Below are 13,863 nucleotides of genomic sequence, written 5' to 3'. Positions count from 1 at the left end.
ATCACCTTACTTGCACTATGTAAACAGTGCACAATGTGTTAAGATTTAATTTAATTTCACATTACAACAGTAATGTGCATGGGTACAAAACGCTTTGAATCACAGAATACCTCCCTAAATCACTGCCATTTACAACAGACGTTGCATTCCAATTTGTGTACAAAGGGATGCAATAGATTCCAGACATCGTCACCCCATCCCCACCACAAATTACTAGTTAAGCAGTTGTATCTCTGTACTTAATTCTTGTTTCAGATAAACCTTTATTAAAGATACACTTAAATAATAAAATGACCAAACAGTTCAGGAGTCCTTTTTTAAAAAAAAAAAAAAAAAAAAAAAAAAAAGTTAAGTGCACATATATCACTAGCTTGAGGCTGTCCAAATGTTCGAAGGCTGTTTACTCCGACAGTACACAGGACGAACTTCTTTTATAGATGACAGTTTTGATGTTTCAGGCTACCATTTTGAATGCAGTGCGAAGTTGGGGGAGGTTGGGCTGTTTCAGCATGCTTTTAAAAAAAAAAAAAAAAAAAAAAAAGGGATGTCTTTTCCACTACGAATTATGAATCTGGCCAGTCATGTCAGGAAGATGTTCATGGATCACGTATCATTTTGGATTTCAAGTGCTCCTTGTATGCCAAGATGTCTCTGTTCCATTTGGTGATGGTCTGTTTCTCACAAACCCAGATCTCCTGAGCCACCTAATGGAAATAAGCACACATGTCAAATCAAATACATTTAGCTTGACCATGCATCAAGTCTGGATGCATGATTTGAAGTATTACGTAACATTTCAAGTGGAGAAAGGGTATGACTTGGATGCAACAATAACTGAAATTCAAAAGTAAAGATAACTGGACCAGAAGGTGCCACAAAAACAAAGATTCACACACAGTGCCTTGCAAAAGTATTCAGACCCCTGACCAATTCTCTCATATTACTGTATTACAAATGGTACATTGAAATTTCGTGCGGTTTGATATTTTATTTTAAAACACTGAAACTCAAAATCAATTATTGTAAGGTGACATTGGTTTTATGTTGGGAAATATTTAAGAAAAATAAAAAACTGAAATATCTTGCTTGCATAAGTATTCAACCCCCACACATTAATATTTGGTAGAGCCACCTTTTGCTGCAATAACAGCTTTAAGTCTTTTGGGGCAAGTATGTACCAGCTTTGCACACAGTGTCGGAGTGATTTTGGCCCATTCTTCTTGGCAGATTTGCTCCAGGTTGTTCAGGTTGGTTGGACGACGCTTGTGGACCACAATTTTCAAATAGTGCCACAGATTCTCAATGGGATTGAGATCAGGACTTTGACTGGGCCACTGTAAGACATTCACCTTTTTGTTCTTGAGCCACTCCAATGTTGCTTTGGCCTTGTGCTTGGGATCATTGTCCTGCTGAAAGGTGAATTTCCTCCCAAGCTTCAGTTTTGAAGCAGGTTCTCTTGCAGTATTTCCCTGTATTTTGCTCCATCCATTCTTCTTTCAATTTTAACAAGATGCCCAGTCCCTGCTGATGAGAAGCATCCCCACAGCATGATGCTGCTACCACCATACTTCACTGCAGGGATGGTGTGTCTTGAGGCATGGGCAGTGTTAGGTTTGCGCCACACATAGCGCTTTGAGTTTTGGCCAAAAAGCTCTATCTTGGTCTCATCTGACCACAAAACCTTTTCCCACATCGCAGCTGGGTCACTCTCATGCTTTCTGGCAGACGTGCTTTCAGATGGTACTTTTTGAGTAACGGCTTCTTTCTTGCCACCCTCCCATACAGGCCAGTGTTATGCAGAGCTCTTGATATGGTTGACTGGTGCACCATTACTCCACTCCCAGCCACTGAACTCTGTAGCTCCTTCAAAGTGATTGTTGGCCTCTGTGGCTTCTCTCACAAGTCTCCTTCTTGTTTGAGCGCTGAGTTTTGAGGGACGGCCTTTTCTTGGCAGTGCCTGGGTGGTGTGATGCAGCTTCCACTTCCTGATTATTGATCCAACTGTGCTCACTGGGATATCCAAACACTTGGATATTATTTTGTACCCTTTCCCTAATCTATGCATTTGTATTACTTTATCTCTAACTTCTGTAGAATGCTCTTTGGTCTTCATTTTCCTTCAGATTCACAGCCTGACCAATGATCCTTCAACAGTGGGGTTTTTATCCAGAAAATGTGACAGCAACTTTAATGGTTCACAGGTGGAGGCCAATGGCAAGGTAATTGTGTCCTCGTTAGGGCAATTTCTTTCATCGGTGTAAACTGGGAGTTTCCACAGCACAGGGGTTGAATACTTATGCAAGCTAGATATTTCAGTTTTTTATTTTTCTTAATATTTCCCAACATAAAACCAATGTCACCTTACAATAATTGATTTTGAGTTTCAGTGTTTTAAAATAAAATATCAAACAGAACAAAATTTCAATGTACCATTTGTAATTCAGTAATATGAGAGAATTGGTCAGGGGTCTGAATACTTTTGCAAGGCACGGTATAAAAAGAGAGATTATACTTTGAAAGTTTGCATTTACTCATGGGTGCCAGCAACTGTAGAAGGAATATGTAGAGGGTGCTAGGAGAAATGGATACAGCAACAGCAGAAGTCTTAGTTCACACAAGCTCAATAACACCTAGGTATACTCGTCCTGAACCTCCAAAAGCACAAAGCCAGTGTCAGCCTTGAATCCAGAACACCCACCCCTACCAGCGGTGTCTCCCTTACCTGCTGAATAAGCCTGAAGTCGTGGCTGACCAGCATCATTCCTCCTTCAAACTCATTGATGGCATCAGCCAGTGCATCAATGGTCTCAATATCCAGGTGATTTGTAGGTTCGTCCAAGAACAGCATGTGAGGGTTCTGCCAGGCCAGCCATGCAAAGCACACCCGGCATTTCTGACCGTCAGACAGGTTTCGGATAGGGCTCACCTGAGAGGAAATATGACAACTCAGTTTTAGCAGTGCTATTTGTACATAGACCTTTACACTTCAATGTCCGTGGGTAACATCATTTTCAAATCTTATTCTATTTGATGTGTATTATCATAACTCAATATTTTGTCCTACATTTCTTTGAAGCCAAACTTTCTGAACCAGGTTTTAGCTACAGCCCTTGTGGTTCAGGAAAAAAGGGGTAGAACCATTTTGCTATGTTTGCCAATAAAACTGTGGCTCATCTAAAGCCAAGTGTGCTTAATACAACCTCAGAACTGGACACATACACCGATGGCTGGAGGAAGCATAACTGAAGGTAACGGTGCCAATACCTGCTGTTTACCAGTTAGTCCATATCGACCAACAATTTTCCTCATGTCCTCTCTCTCTTTGATGTCTGGGTAGCATTTCATCATATAGTCTAGAGGAGACAGGTCCAACTCCAATTGCTCTGTTAAATGCTAAGAACAATTAAACATTTAAATGAAAACATACATCCAAAATACATACAGCTATATTATAATATTGTTAGAACAGTTAGACTAGGGGAGAGTTCCAAGTACTTGATAAATTAGTACTGGGAGAAAAATAGTATTTATGTTTATATATTCGTTCAAAATTCAGACAAGTATTTGTATATTTGTTAATTTGCGAAATTTAAATCAAATCCATTATATGTAACACTGTATAGCAGTACAAAAATATCCCTGAAGAATGGGTTGTGAAGGCCTTGCACTACTAATACAGTACATGTAGACATTGCGTTTTTTTCTTTACACCCACCATTGTGGTTTCTTTGCATGAAACAAAGTGGCAAAGGACACAAATAGCATTACTGAGGTTTACTTATGCCTTTAGATGAAGTAAGTGAAAACTCAAATATACAACCACTTAAATGTGGAAAAAAGGGGTGCTGTACATTTAACACACCATTTTGGTTCTCGTTTTACATTCCACATAGGATCACAACATAAAACTAGATGTTGATCACTACACATAGCAAGTGGGGCCAGCATTAGAAAGCGCAAAGCATTTTGGAGTGACATACCTGCATCTGTATCCCCAGAGTCTGAGCCTTCCTAAATCTAAAGCAGCTGTTGGAGCACTGTTCAGCAGCTTGGGCTGTGTGTGCACTCAAATTTGGATGCTGTTAAACTTATATATAATCCTACACATAGCTGTTTTTCTGTGCAGGTGGTAAATTGGTAAAAGGCACATGTTGCAATAAATATTTCTACAACAAAAGTTACCTGATGGTATCTGCCAATCTTAACATGAGAATGTTTCCTGATCATGCCATCTGATGGAAGCACCTAGCAAAAGAAATAAAAAATAAAAAAAATACAGCTTTAGTTTGGTGTGCACAGGAACCCCTAAATTATTAAAAGATGTAAAACTTTAATAATTTAGGATGCACTGGTGTTTCATTGTTTATAAAGTTTCATATTTTTTGCAAAGATATACATCCTTACCTCTCCTGCAAGCAGCTTGAGCAATGTCGACTTTCCAGCTCCATTAGGACCAACCAGAGCCACCCTTGTGTCTAAATCAATACCAAACTCGAGGTTCTGGTAGATGAGTGGCTTGCAAAAAAAATAAAAAATAAATAAATAAATAAAATAAATAAATAAATAAATATTACATACAATAAAACACAGCTTCTATTTTCAGCAGGTCTATCACAGGACAAAGCTTGTACAATAGTTAGTCCTAATCTTTGGGAATGCTTAGGGACACTGCCAGCGGCTCAGAAAAACGCTTCGGTCCATTTTTGTCACTGCACCACAGCACTGAGAACATACTGCATGGCGGTGGCGCTATCATTCGGCCTTTTGTTACATCATACTCCAGCAGTGCCCAAAACATATCTAAACCCCAGAAACAAGATTTTCGGAACTATAAAAAGACTGCCATAAATATTTATGGTGCAAAATGAATTGCACCTGTCAGCTGACTTCACACTACCTCAACAGGTGTTGAAATGTGACTGAAGGAAGGGAATTAATGCATTTATTTTAAGACATGTTGATTGTACATTTAGATTTGTGACTAACTGAACCAAAAAGAAAAAAAAAGTTAGTTTAAAATATTTTAGGAAACTTACCCCATCATCTGAATATCTAAAGCTGACATTCTGAACCATGATAACTGGAGGAGGAATCTTCCCACAGGGATGAAAATTAAATGACAGAGTCTGCAAGGTAAAGATGCAACAGATTAGCAGGCACGTACATCAGGATGGAAAGGAACCCTACCACCCACTTACCGGTTCCCTTTAGGACTAAATTATGATCGAATTGGGCTTCAGTCATGTGTAATAAATTAATGTTCCATCAGTAGTATTTATCATGCACAATTTAATTTGTTTAGTTTCGGGATGTGCTTTTGGTACATTTTTATGAATGTTTAAATGCTATGCAGGGGTCAGCGTTTAAACCACATCTACATAAATGCACACTTTTTGTATTACATTCTGATGTATACCGACAGCCCTGGTTAGTATTTTCCACGCAAAGAGCCCCTAAATAAGCAAATAACGTTTTAACATGGCAAAGACTGAACTACAGTTAAAAAAAAAAAAAAAACACACGTACAAAGTATAAAGCATATATACTGATCCTACTTCCCGAGAGTTGTGGCTCCACTGATACTTTTACAGTTTTTAGGTAGATCACTAACATTACACTTATGGAGACATTCTCTTAAATCTTCAAATTCGCAACTGTTTAGAAAGGTATAACATGGTATACTTTCGGTGGATATTTGTCCTGATACACAAGCCGAAAGCCACGTTATGTCAATCAGACCTCAAACAGGTAGAATGCTCAGAGCAGAAGTGTTAAAGGATTGGGTAATGTGGTTTCTACATTACCCAGAAGAACGGCGACAACACTTGTTTAATACGTTTTGGTTTCCTATACGGCCATTGGATAAACAAATTATTTTGTTTTGTGGGTGCTGCGCTGTCGGTCTCACAGCACAAAGTTGCATTAAAAATAATGAAGTCAATCACTAGCTTTACAAACCTACTGTCAACCACCTGATTGAGTAGCTTTTTAAATAAATAAATTGCTAAACCGTTACATATAAATAGTTTAAAGGTTTTTGTAATTTTTATAATGTTAAATATTCTTCTAGAGCTGGTGGTCAAACTTTACTGGGCTCCTACTGTAGAGAAAGGCAATGTAATAGTAATGTTTGCTGCTGTGTGTGACTCAGGGTTTGTGAATTAAAAGGATATGCATGTACTCTGTATATATTGAGGTTTAGAGTTATGCTTTTATTTTAATTTGTATGTGCGAGACTTCTACAGTTTAGAGTTTAAGACCTTGCGTGATGCCCTATGAATCTATGGGAGTTTTTCTGGTAACGAAAAAAAAAAAAATTTAAAAAAAAAAGGGAAAAAGAACTTGTCCGACGGTAAAACTTGTTATCCTGAACACAAATCTTGTTGCCCTGGGCGTTGGGCGATATTAATTGCATACCCCTTCCATAGTTAATTATTTTTTGCTCAATTTCATTCTGCTTAGTCCGGAATATATAAAATTATTATGAAACATTTGTAGTAGTCAGTTATTCCCCAATTAATACCTCAGGTCAGGGGATACTGGCCCTTTTTTATATGGTAGACACTGCGAGGAAGATCAGAAAAACACTTCAGTCCATTTGTCACTGTACTGAACATACTGCACAGCGGTGCTACAATTCAGCCTTTTGTTATATCGCATCACAACAGTTCCCCGATACTGAACACAAAACCAAGGAATAAGGATATATAACTACTACAACCAATGACTTTTCTTGAAGAAAAAATGTAGAGTAATGGTTTGAAATTCAAACAAATGACATCATGAAAAACTGAGCCATCTTGTGGTATTTGACGGCCCCACAGGTTACATCAATACATATGAAAAGCATTTACCTTGTCATTTACCACTCGCTCAGTCAGGCCCGAGGCCACCATTTTCTGTAGGGTTTTCTCTTTACTTTGGGCCTGTCTGGCTAGCTTAGCAGAGCCATGACCAAATCGTGCAATATAGTTCTGGGGAAAAAAAACACAATTATCTATCAAGTCAAAAATCTGGTTCAGAATGATCGTCTAGCTACTCGCTTCTATAAAGATCGGCATCTATATTGCTTTCCACATTTAGAAAGACAGCTAAAAAAAGTGGTTATATTAAACACAGTAAAGAGTTAGGCTTATTTGAGTAAACTTATTTCATTTTAAATTCATGTCCTGTTTTGCCCCTTTATGATAAGCAATTATGAACAATTAGCAACTTACGGTCTTTTAACAAAATAGTCCATCATTAAATGATCATTTCATCTTATTATGAATTATACAAGTATCCTATCAGGACCATGTCCTTAGTGTATTGTTACTCCCTGGTAGGTTCAACTACCCTGTGTATGTGCAGGTGCACCTAGAGTAATTCTGCCAAGATCCACAAGGTCGCAGGGTTTACCTTCATGTGTGAAATCTGGTCCTGCTCCCAGTTGTAACGTTTCATCTGATTTTCTTCCAGTTCCTCCCTGGTCTTAATGTACTGATCATAGTTACCCTTGTTTAAAAATAGAGATCTGTTAATACCTTTGAAATAGTAACAGCACTTCTGTGAACAAAGGAGTTACTTGGAGGGATAGGAGTGAATATTGGAGTTCTTCAATTACATGTTTTTAAATATGAATGGTAGTAATCATCCACCACAGCTGTAAATTAGTTATTAATATAATGAAAAAGTAGTACTACCAGGATTCTGGCACGCTAGATACAAATAAAAAAATAATAAATACTCATAAGGGGACAGCGCTAGTGGTTCAGAAAAACGCTTCGGTCCATTTTTGTCACAGCACCACTGCATTGAGAACAAACTGCACAGCAGCAGTGCTACAATTCGGCCTTTTGTTTGCATCATAACACAGCACTGCCCCATCTTATGGAATGGAACATTCATTTTGTAACACTGATGCAAGGGGAGAAATAAGAGATTCCTATTGCATAGCAGTTTCACCCATTCCAGGTTTTAAATATGTGCTTGATTAGCCCCAGTGTGTAGGTAGCAAGCTCTGGTGTGTTCTATTAAACCAGGAATAGATCAAACTGCTATGCAATGCGACTCATTTCCATCCCTGCTGATGCACCTATAGCCATTCCCACTCTCCAAGCACGCAGGTCAACAACTCAACATACTCTCATGCCTATGGAGAGAAATGAGGAACCTACATTAAGGGTTTGAACTTCAACAAAACCCATCAGCTCAAATAAAAAGTTGGTTTCCAAACTGGAAAAAAAATTTAACTTACTGTATAATACTTGAGTTTTCTATTCTGCAGATGCATAATGTTGGTACAAACACCGTTAAGGAAGTCCTGCGAATGGGAGATCAGTACTAGAATTCTCTTAAACCTAAACAGAAGAGAGATAGAAAAAAAAAAAGTTTAGATATACCAATACTTGGTAGAAGCACCTTTGGCAGCAATTACAGCTGCGAGTCTTTTTGGGCAAGTCTCTACCAGCTTTGCACATCTGGATCCTGCAATTTTTGCCCATTCTTCTTGGCAAAATTGCTCAAGCTCTGTCAAGTTGGATGGGGACCGTTGGTGAACAGCAATTTTCAAGTCTTGCCACAGATTCTCAATCGGATTGAGGTCTGGGCTTTGACTGGGCCATTCTAAGACATTCAGGTTCTTGTTTTTAAACCACTCCAGTGTAGATTTGGCTGTGCGTTTAGGGTCATTGTCCTGCTGGAAGGTGAACCTCTGCCCCAGTCCCAGGTCTCTTCCAGTCTGAAACAGGTTTTCCTCTAGAATTTCCCTGTATTTGGCTCCATCCATCTTGCCCTCAGTCCCTGCCGATGAAATGCATCCCCATAACATGATGCTGCCACCACCATGCTTCACCGTGGGGATGGTGTTCTCAGGGTGATGAGCAGTGTTGGCTTTGCGCCACACATAGCGTTTTGCGCTAAGGCCAAAAAGTTCAAGTTTGGTCTCATCAGACCAGAGAACCTTTTTCTACGTTTGCTGTGTCTCCCACATGCCTTTTGGCAAAATCCAAACAGGATTTGATATCAGCAATGGCTTTCTTCTCGCCACTCTTCCATAAAGCCCAGCTTTGTGGAGCGTCCGGGTTATAGTTGCCCCATGGACGGTTTCTCCCATCTCAGCTGTGGATCTCTCCAGCTCCTTCAGAGTTACCATTGGCCTCTTGGTTGCTTCTCTGACTAATGCCCTCCTTACTTGGTCACTGAGTTTTGGTGGACGGCCTTCTCTAGGCAGAGTCGTGGTTGTGCCATATTCTTTCCATTTTTTAATAATGGATTTAACGGTGCTCCGGGGGATGTTCAAAGTTTAAGATATTTTTTATAACCCAACCCTGATTGGTACTTCTCCAGAACTTTATCCCGGACTTGTTTTGATAGCTCCCTTGGTCTTCATTATGCTGTTTGTTTAGATATGCTCTCTAACAAACTCTGGGGCCTTCCAGAAACAGGTGTATTTAATCTGAGATCATGTGACACTTTAACTGCACACAGGTGGACTCCATTCAATTAATGATGCGACTTCTGAAGGCAATTGGTTGCACCAGAGCTTATTTAGGGGTGTCACAGCAAAGGGGGTGAATACTTATGCAATCAAGACTTTAGTTTTTTATTTGTAAATAATTTTGAAAAATATGTAGATTTTTTTCCCCACTTTGACATTATGGACTATTTTGTGTAGATCAGTGACAAAAAATCCTAATTAAATCCATTTTAATTCCAGGTTGTAACACTACAAAATGTGGAAAAGTCAAAGGGGGGTGAATACTTATGCAAGGCACTGTATACCAAGCAGAATGCAAACCAAACATTTTGTTTAGAAAGCTTCACTGACATTCAACATATTGCTACTTTAGAAGCACCTTTTAACTTTAGCTGGGAGGTTTAGCAGGGACAATCCAGGCCGCATTTAAAAAGGGTATGGTAAGGCATGCAATGTAACACTTACGAACTCAACTCCTCTTCTAGCCACACACAGGCATCCAGATCCAGATGGTTTGTGGGCTCATCTAGCAACAGCATGAAAGGCTTTATGAACAGAGCTCTAGAAAGAACAGTTTTAGAAATGTTAGCACAGTAAACCTCTCATGAACTCCATGGCTTTTATTATGTCACAGCCATGCATTGTCCCACACTGAATACAAAATCAGGAATGGGGGGGGGGGGGATTGCTTGCTCCTAAAGCCAAACACACAAGGGCTGTATTTTACTGCGCCTCTGCACGTGCAACATGAAATCATCATGAAAATTAAATAGACAGTGACACCAAAAGTTAAGCCTCAGTATATACCGCATCATAAAAATTAAAATAAACTATACACTGTATACAGCTACACATTTCAGGGGCAATGGTCAGCAACACAACTTAGGGATTTATAATGTATAATATATTGCAAGTGCATCTTAAGTGTACATCTGTGTAAATCCTTCCTCACCGGGCAAGGGCAACTCTCATTCTCCAGCCACCACTGAAGTCCTTCATTTTCTTTCTCTGCATTGCTGCAGTAAAGCCCAGACCGTGAAGGATGCGCGAGGCTCTCACTTCTGCCTTGTCTGCATCCAGCTCCTCCAGACGCTCATACAATTCCATCAGCTTTTCACACTCCGCTACAAAGCAGCCATGGATTAACAGAACAGAAAAGTATTCGCCTTAATTATGTATCTCCAGTACTGATGTCTAGCAATTTCACAGTACTGTTTAGCCAGTTATTTTGTAAGCTTGAAGGGAGACCTTAAATAGTAGGCCATTTTGCAGTATGACATCCGTTCCATTATGCCTATAGTGTAGCCTCACACACAAATCACCCCCTAGTTCGCAAAGTCGCTAGTCCAGTCTTGCATCAAACCAGTTCTCAGCTATGGTTAAGAACAAGGACCTGCCCAGGGTCAAAGTCATTGAATAATGTAGAATCTGAAGCCTGCACTTCCAAGTCTTCAGCTGTGCTTGTTTTATTTTACTCACCATCTTCATGTGCAAGCCTTTCCGCTTCTTTCTCCAGTACAATTCTCTCCTGGTCCACCTCCATCACACACTCAAGGGCAGTCTTTTCACTGGGAGACATCTCACGAGTGAGATGGTAGATATCAATGTGATCAGGGATTGGTACTTCGCGGTGACCAATGGCAGACAGTAACATGGATTTACCTGTCGGGGTAAGACAAGTTAATATTATGCAATAGGCATGTATCGACTACACACAGGTTTAAGTTTAAGCTTGATTTCAAATACTTGCTAAAACACAAATTGGTCTGCATCTCATTCTGATATGGTTTTACTGCACATATAAATCCAATACCTGTGCCGTTAAGCCCTATGAGTCCGTAGCGTCTGCCAGAGTTCAACTCCAGACTGGTGTCGGTGAGCAGCTCCTGTCCATGAAAAGTTAGAGAGAGATTGATGATATGCACATCAGTGCTGTTGGGATGCGAGGCCAAAACGCCAGTAACAGCTCGTGCTTCAGTCTTCTTAAGTTCAAATTCATCTATTTCCTTGGTCAGCCTTGCCATTTCTGTAATTGTATAATGAAAGTAAAGTCAAACAGTTTGTTTCATAACCAGTAACAAGCTATGTAGATCCCAAATTAAGGTAAGTGGCTTGTTAAATTGTAGTTAAAACTTACATTATGTAATAGTCTTGATAAATTCAAGACCTAAATAAATATTTAAAAATAAAGCTACAGTAAGGACCTTCATGTGCATCTGTGCAAAACAAGCAAATCACATTTAAGAACCACACCACTCCATGTTATTTAATATTGTTCAGTTTCTCACCGTCGTCTTTAACCCCATTCTCCTGGGTTTCTTGCTGTTCCACCTCGTCATTCTCATCCTCACCGCCCTTCTTTGGCCGCTGGCGAGCCTTGGCTGCTTCCTTCTTCTTGGCTGCCTTCTTCTTTGCCAGATCAGAGGGCATGTTTGCAGATCAAGATGATGATATTCCAATTGAAGAAAGCAACCTGGGGGCAGAATACTCCAGTTTTAAAATGAACAAATACTTATGAAGCTGCATTGTGGTGGCTCAAGCAAGACTATCTGCACATTGTATATTCTCACCCATCAACAGGTTTCTTTCAGAAACAAGCACTTTTACTCCAAAGTCTATCTTTGATACATACTTGGGGGAGGGGGCAGTGGGTATTGCAGTTAAATAAAATAAACTAAAGCTGAATTATACAAATTTCTCAAGGACACAAGTAGTCATCACCCTAGTTGTGATCAGTCATTCATGTACTTGAACTGAACTTGCAATTTCACATAATGTACATATGTTTCATGATAAAGTAACTGAAATATGTTTCACAGGATTAATCCTTAATCATAAACCAAGACGTATCTTTCCTGATAACTTGTGTAAAATGTAAAGGCTTTGCTTTAATGACTGAGCTCTTACACAATAGCCTTGGTTTGTAAATGAGCCTCTGACTCAGTACTGCATCATCAGCACCCCCCCCCCCCCCCCCCGCACAAAGACGATGGCCTAACACTGGTGTGGCTACTACGCGAATGGGGTTGACGTTTCAGGTTACCACAGTGGAACAAACCGAGTAAAACGGAATAAACAGTTCTTTCATCAAGATGCTATATATTTTCTTTCATTATTATTAGAAAATATGTTATTTTATTACAATGCATGACGTTAGTAGTTATCCGGTCTGTTTCTCCCCGATCGCATTTGCCATACATTACTAACTTTAGGCCTTCCTTAGTTGTCCCACTCTTATGTTGTGCCCTTGTTTATTAAATAAAAACACTGATACAGGCAACACGCCTGCTAAAAGTGTGTGTTATTTGTGTTTTTATAAAAAGAAATGACACCATAGCCAAAGCTCGCCATGCTGCTCAAGAGGAACCGGATTTTGCGTACACCACAATCTCTACTATTTCTAGTGTCTGAGATTAGATGCCGGTAGGCCCAAATGGCATTTAATTGAAAACGACGTGCGCAGTAATTCCTGAGGATCCAACTAAAGACGATATATATATATATATATATATATATATATACTCACATACTAAAAATGACTGTACTTAATTCATAAATTTATAACCTGCATTGCGAAAAGGAAGAATCCATCTGGTTGTGATCTCACTGCATTGTACGCCGAGACAACCTCGTTACCCGCAAAACACTCATTTTACAACATTAATTTACAATTAGTCTATAACTTAATGGCTCTTAGCATACAAACGCATTTTCAAACTCTTCCAATTCCTCCCTAATTGTGTAAGCTACTTTATTTATTTTTTTAAAGGTAACCTTAATTGCCAAATACATAAACTGCGCATTTTCTAATCTTACCTTTACTCCCTAACGCCACGCCGCTGTGATAGAAACATACAATCTCGCGTGTACCAAAACCGGCTCACCGACCAATGAGACATCAGACCTTATTTGGACAAAGGCATAGAGCGGGAGGTCCGCCTTTGACACAGTAGGCTGGGAGTTGTAGTTTATTGGGCAAGTCCCACATCGTATCTTCCCCTTCCCAACCTATTGCGCAAGCTTACAAAAAAAGTGGTAGAAGGCTACCTAACCTGCTGATAATGCAGTGCAATGTACTGTATTGTATGTAGTTCTAGGTAGCAGTGTGACGATTTACGGTAATTATGACATCACAAGCAACCATTAAATGTTTTTGTTGAAATAGTGTCAGTTTCACCACAGCTAGAGTGCGTGGTGGATTAGTTTTCATCAGCAATTATTGTTGACCATATCAAAGTTCACATGCTGGCTATTCCAACCGAGAAAAACAAACACACAAACAAACAAAAAACAGTGTGACGTCTTTCTAAATTGTGTCTATAACGCCACACATTTCACACATATTATCTGAAATCGAAATGCATGACGTTGTGTTTTGCCCTGTCTTCAAAACATGTATCAATATA

The 13,863-nt window shown here is 39.4% G+C and overlaps 1 protein-coding gene across 3 annotated transcripts; it reads right to left on the bottom strand.

Annotated features, from left to right (window-relative positions):
* Positions 1-329: 329 nt before the first annotated feature.
* Positions 330-13,371, bottom strand: LOC117400269 (ATP-binding cassette sub-family F member 2). 3 transcript variants are annotated; one of them, XM_033999937.3, is made up of 15 exons: positions 13,274-13,371; positions 11,746-11,930; positions 11,271-11,483; positions 10,937-11,119; positions 10,410-10,581; positions 9,923-10,018; positions 8,237-8,339; positions 7,399-7,494; positions 6,855-6,974; positions 5,037-5,126; positions 4,405-4,515; positions 4,183-4,245; positions 3,265-3,393; positions 2,723-2,926; positions 330-704 (listed from the first exon to the last, which is right to left on the bottom strand). In XM_033999937.3, the coding sequence occupies exons 2-15, from the start codon at positions 11,885-11,887 to the stop codon at positions 597-599; spliced, it is 1,830 nt and encodes a 609-aa protein (XP_033855828.1). In that variant the 5' UTR covers positions 11,888-11,930; positions 13,274-13,371; the 3' UTR covers positions 330-596. The 3 variants fall into 3 exon arrangements, with proteins under 3 accessions (XP_033855828.1, XP_033855829.1, XP_058878979.1); XM_033999938.3 differs by lacking the exon at positions 13,274-13,371 and adding an exon at positions 13,023-13,219; XM_059022996.1 differs by lacking the exon at positions 13,274-13,371 and adding an exon at positions 13,027-13,219.
* Between the last annotated feature and the right edge of the window lie 492 nt (positions 13,372-13,863).

The sequence above is a fragment of the Acipenser ruthenus genome, chromosome 4 (genome assembly GCF_902713425.1).
Source record: "Acipenser ruthenus chromosome 4, fAciRut3.2 maternal haplotype, whole genome shotgun sequence".
NCBI classification, from domain to species: domain Eukaryota; kingdom Metazoa; phylum Chordata; class Actinopteri; order Acipenseriformes; family Acipenseridae; genus Acipenser; species Acipenser ruthenus.
Note: the sequence above shows the minus strand (reverse complement) of the source record. Positions and strands in the feature narration are given on the sequence as shown.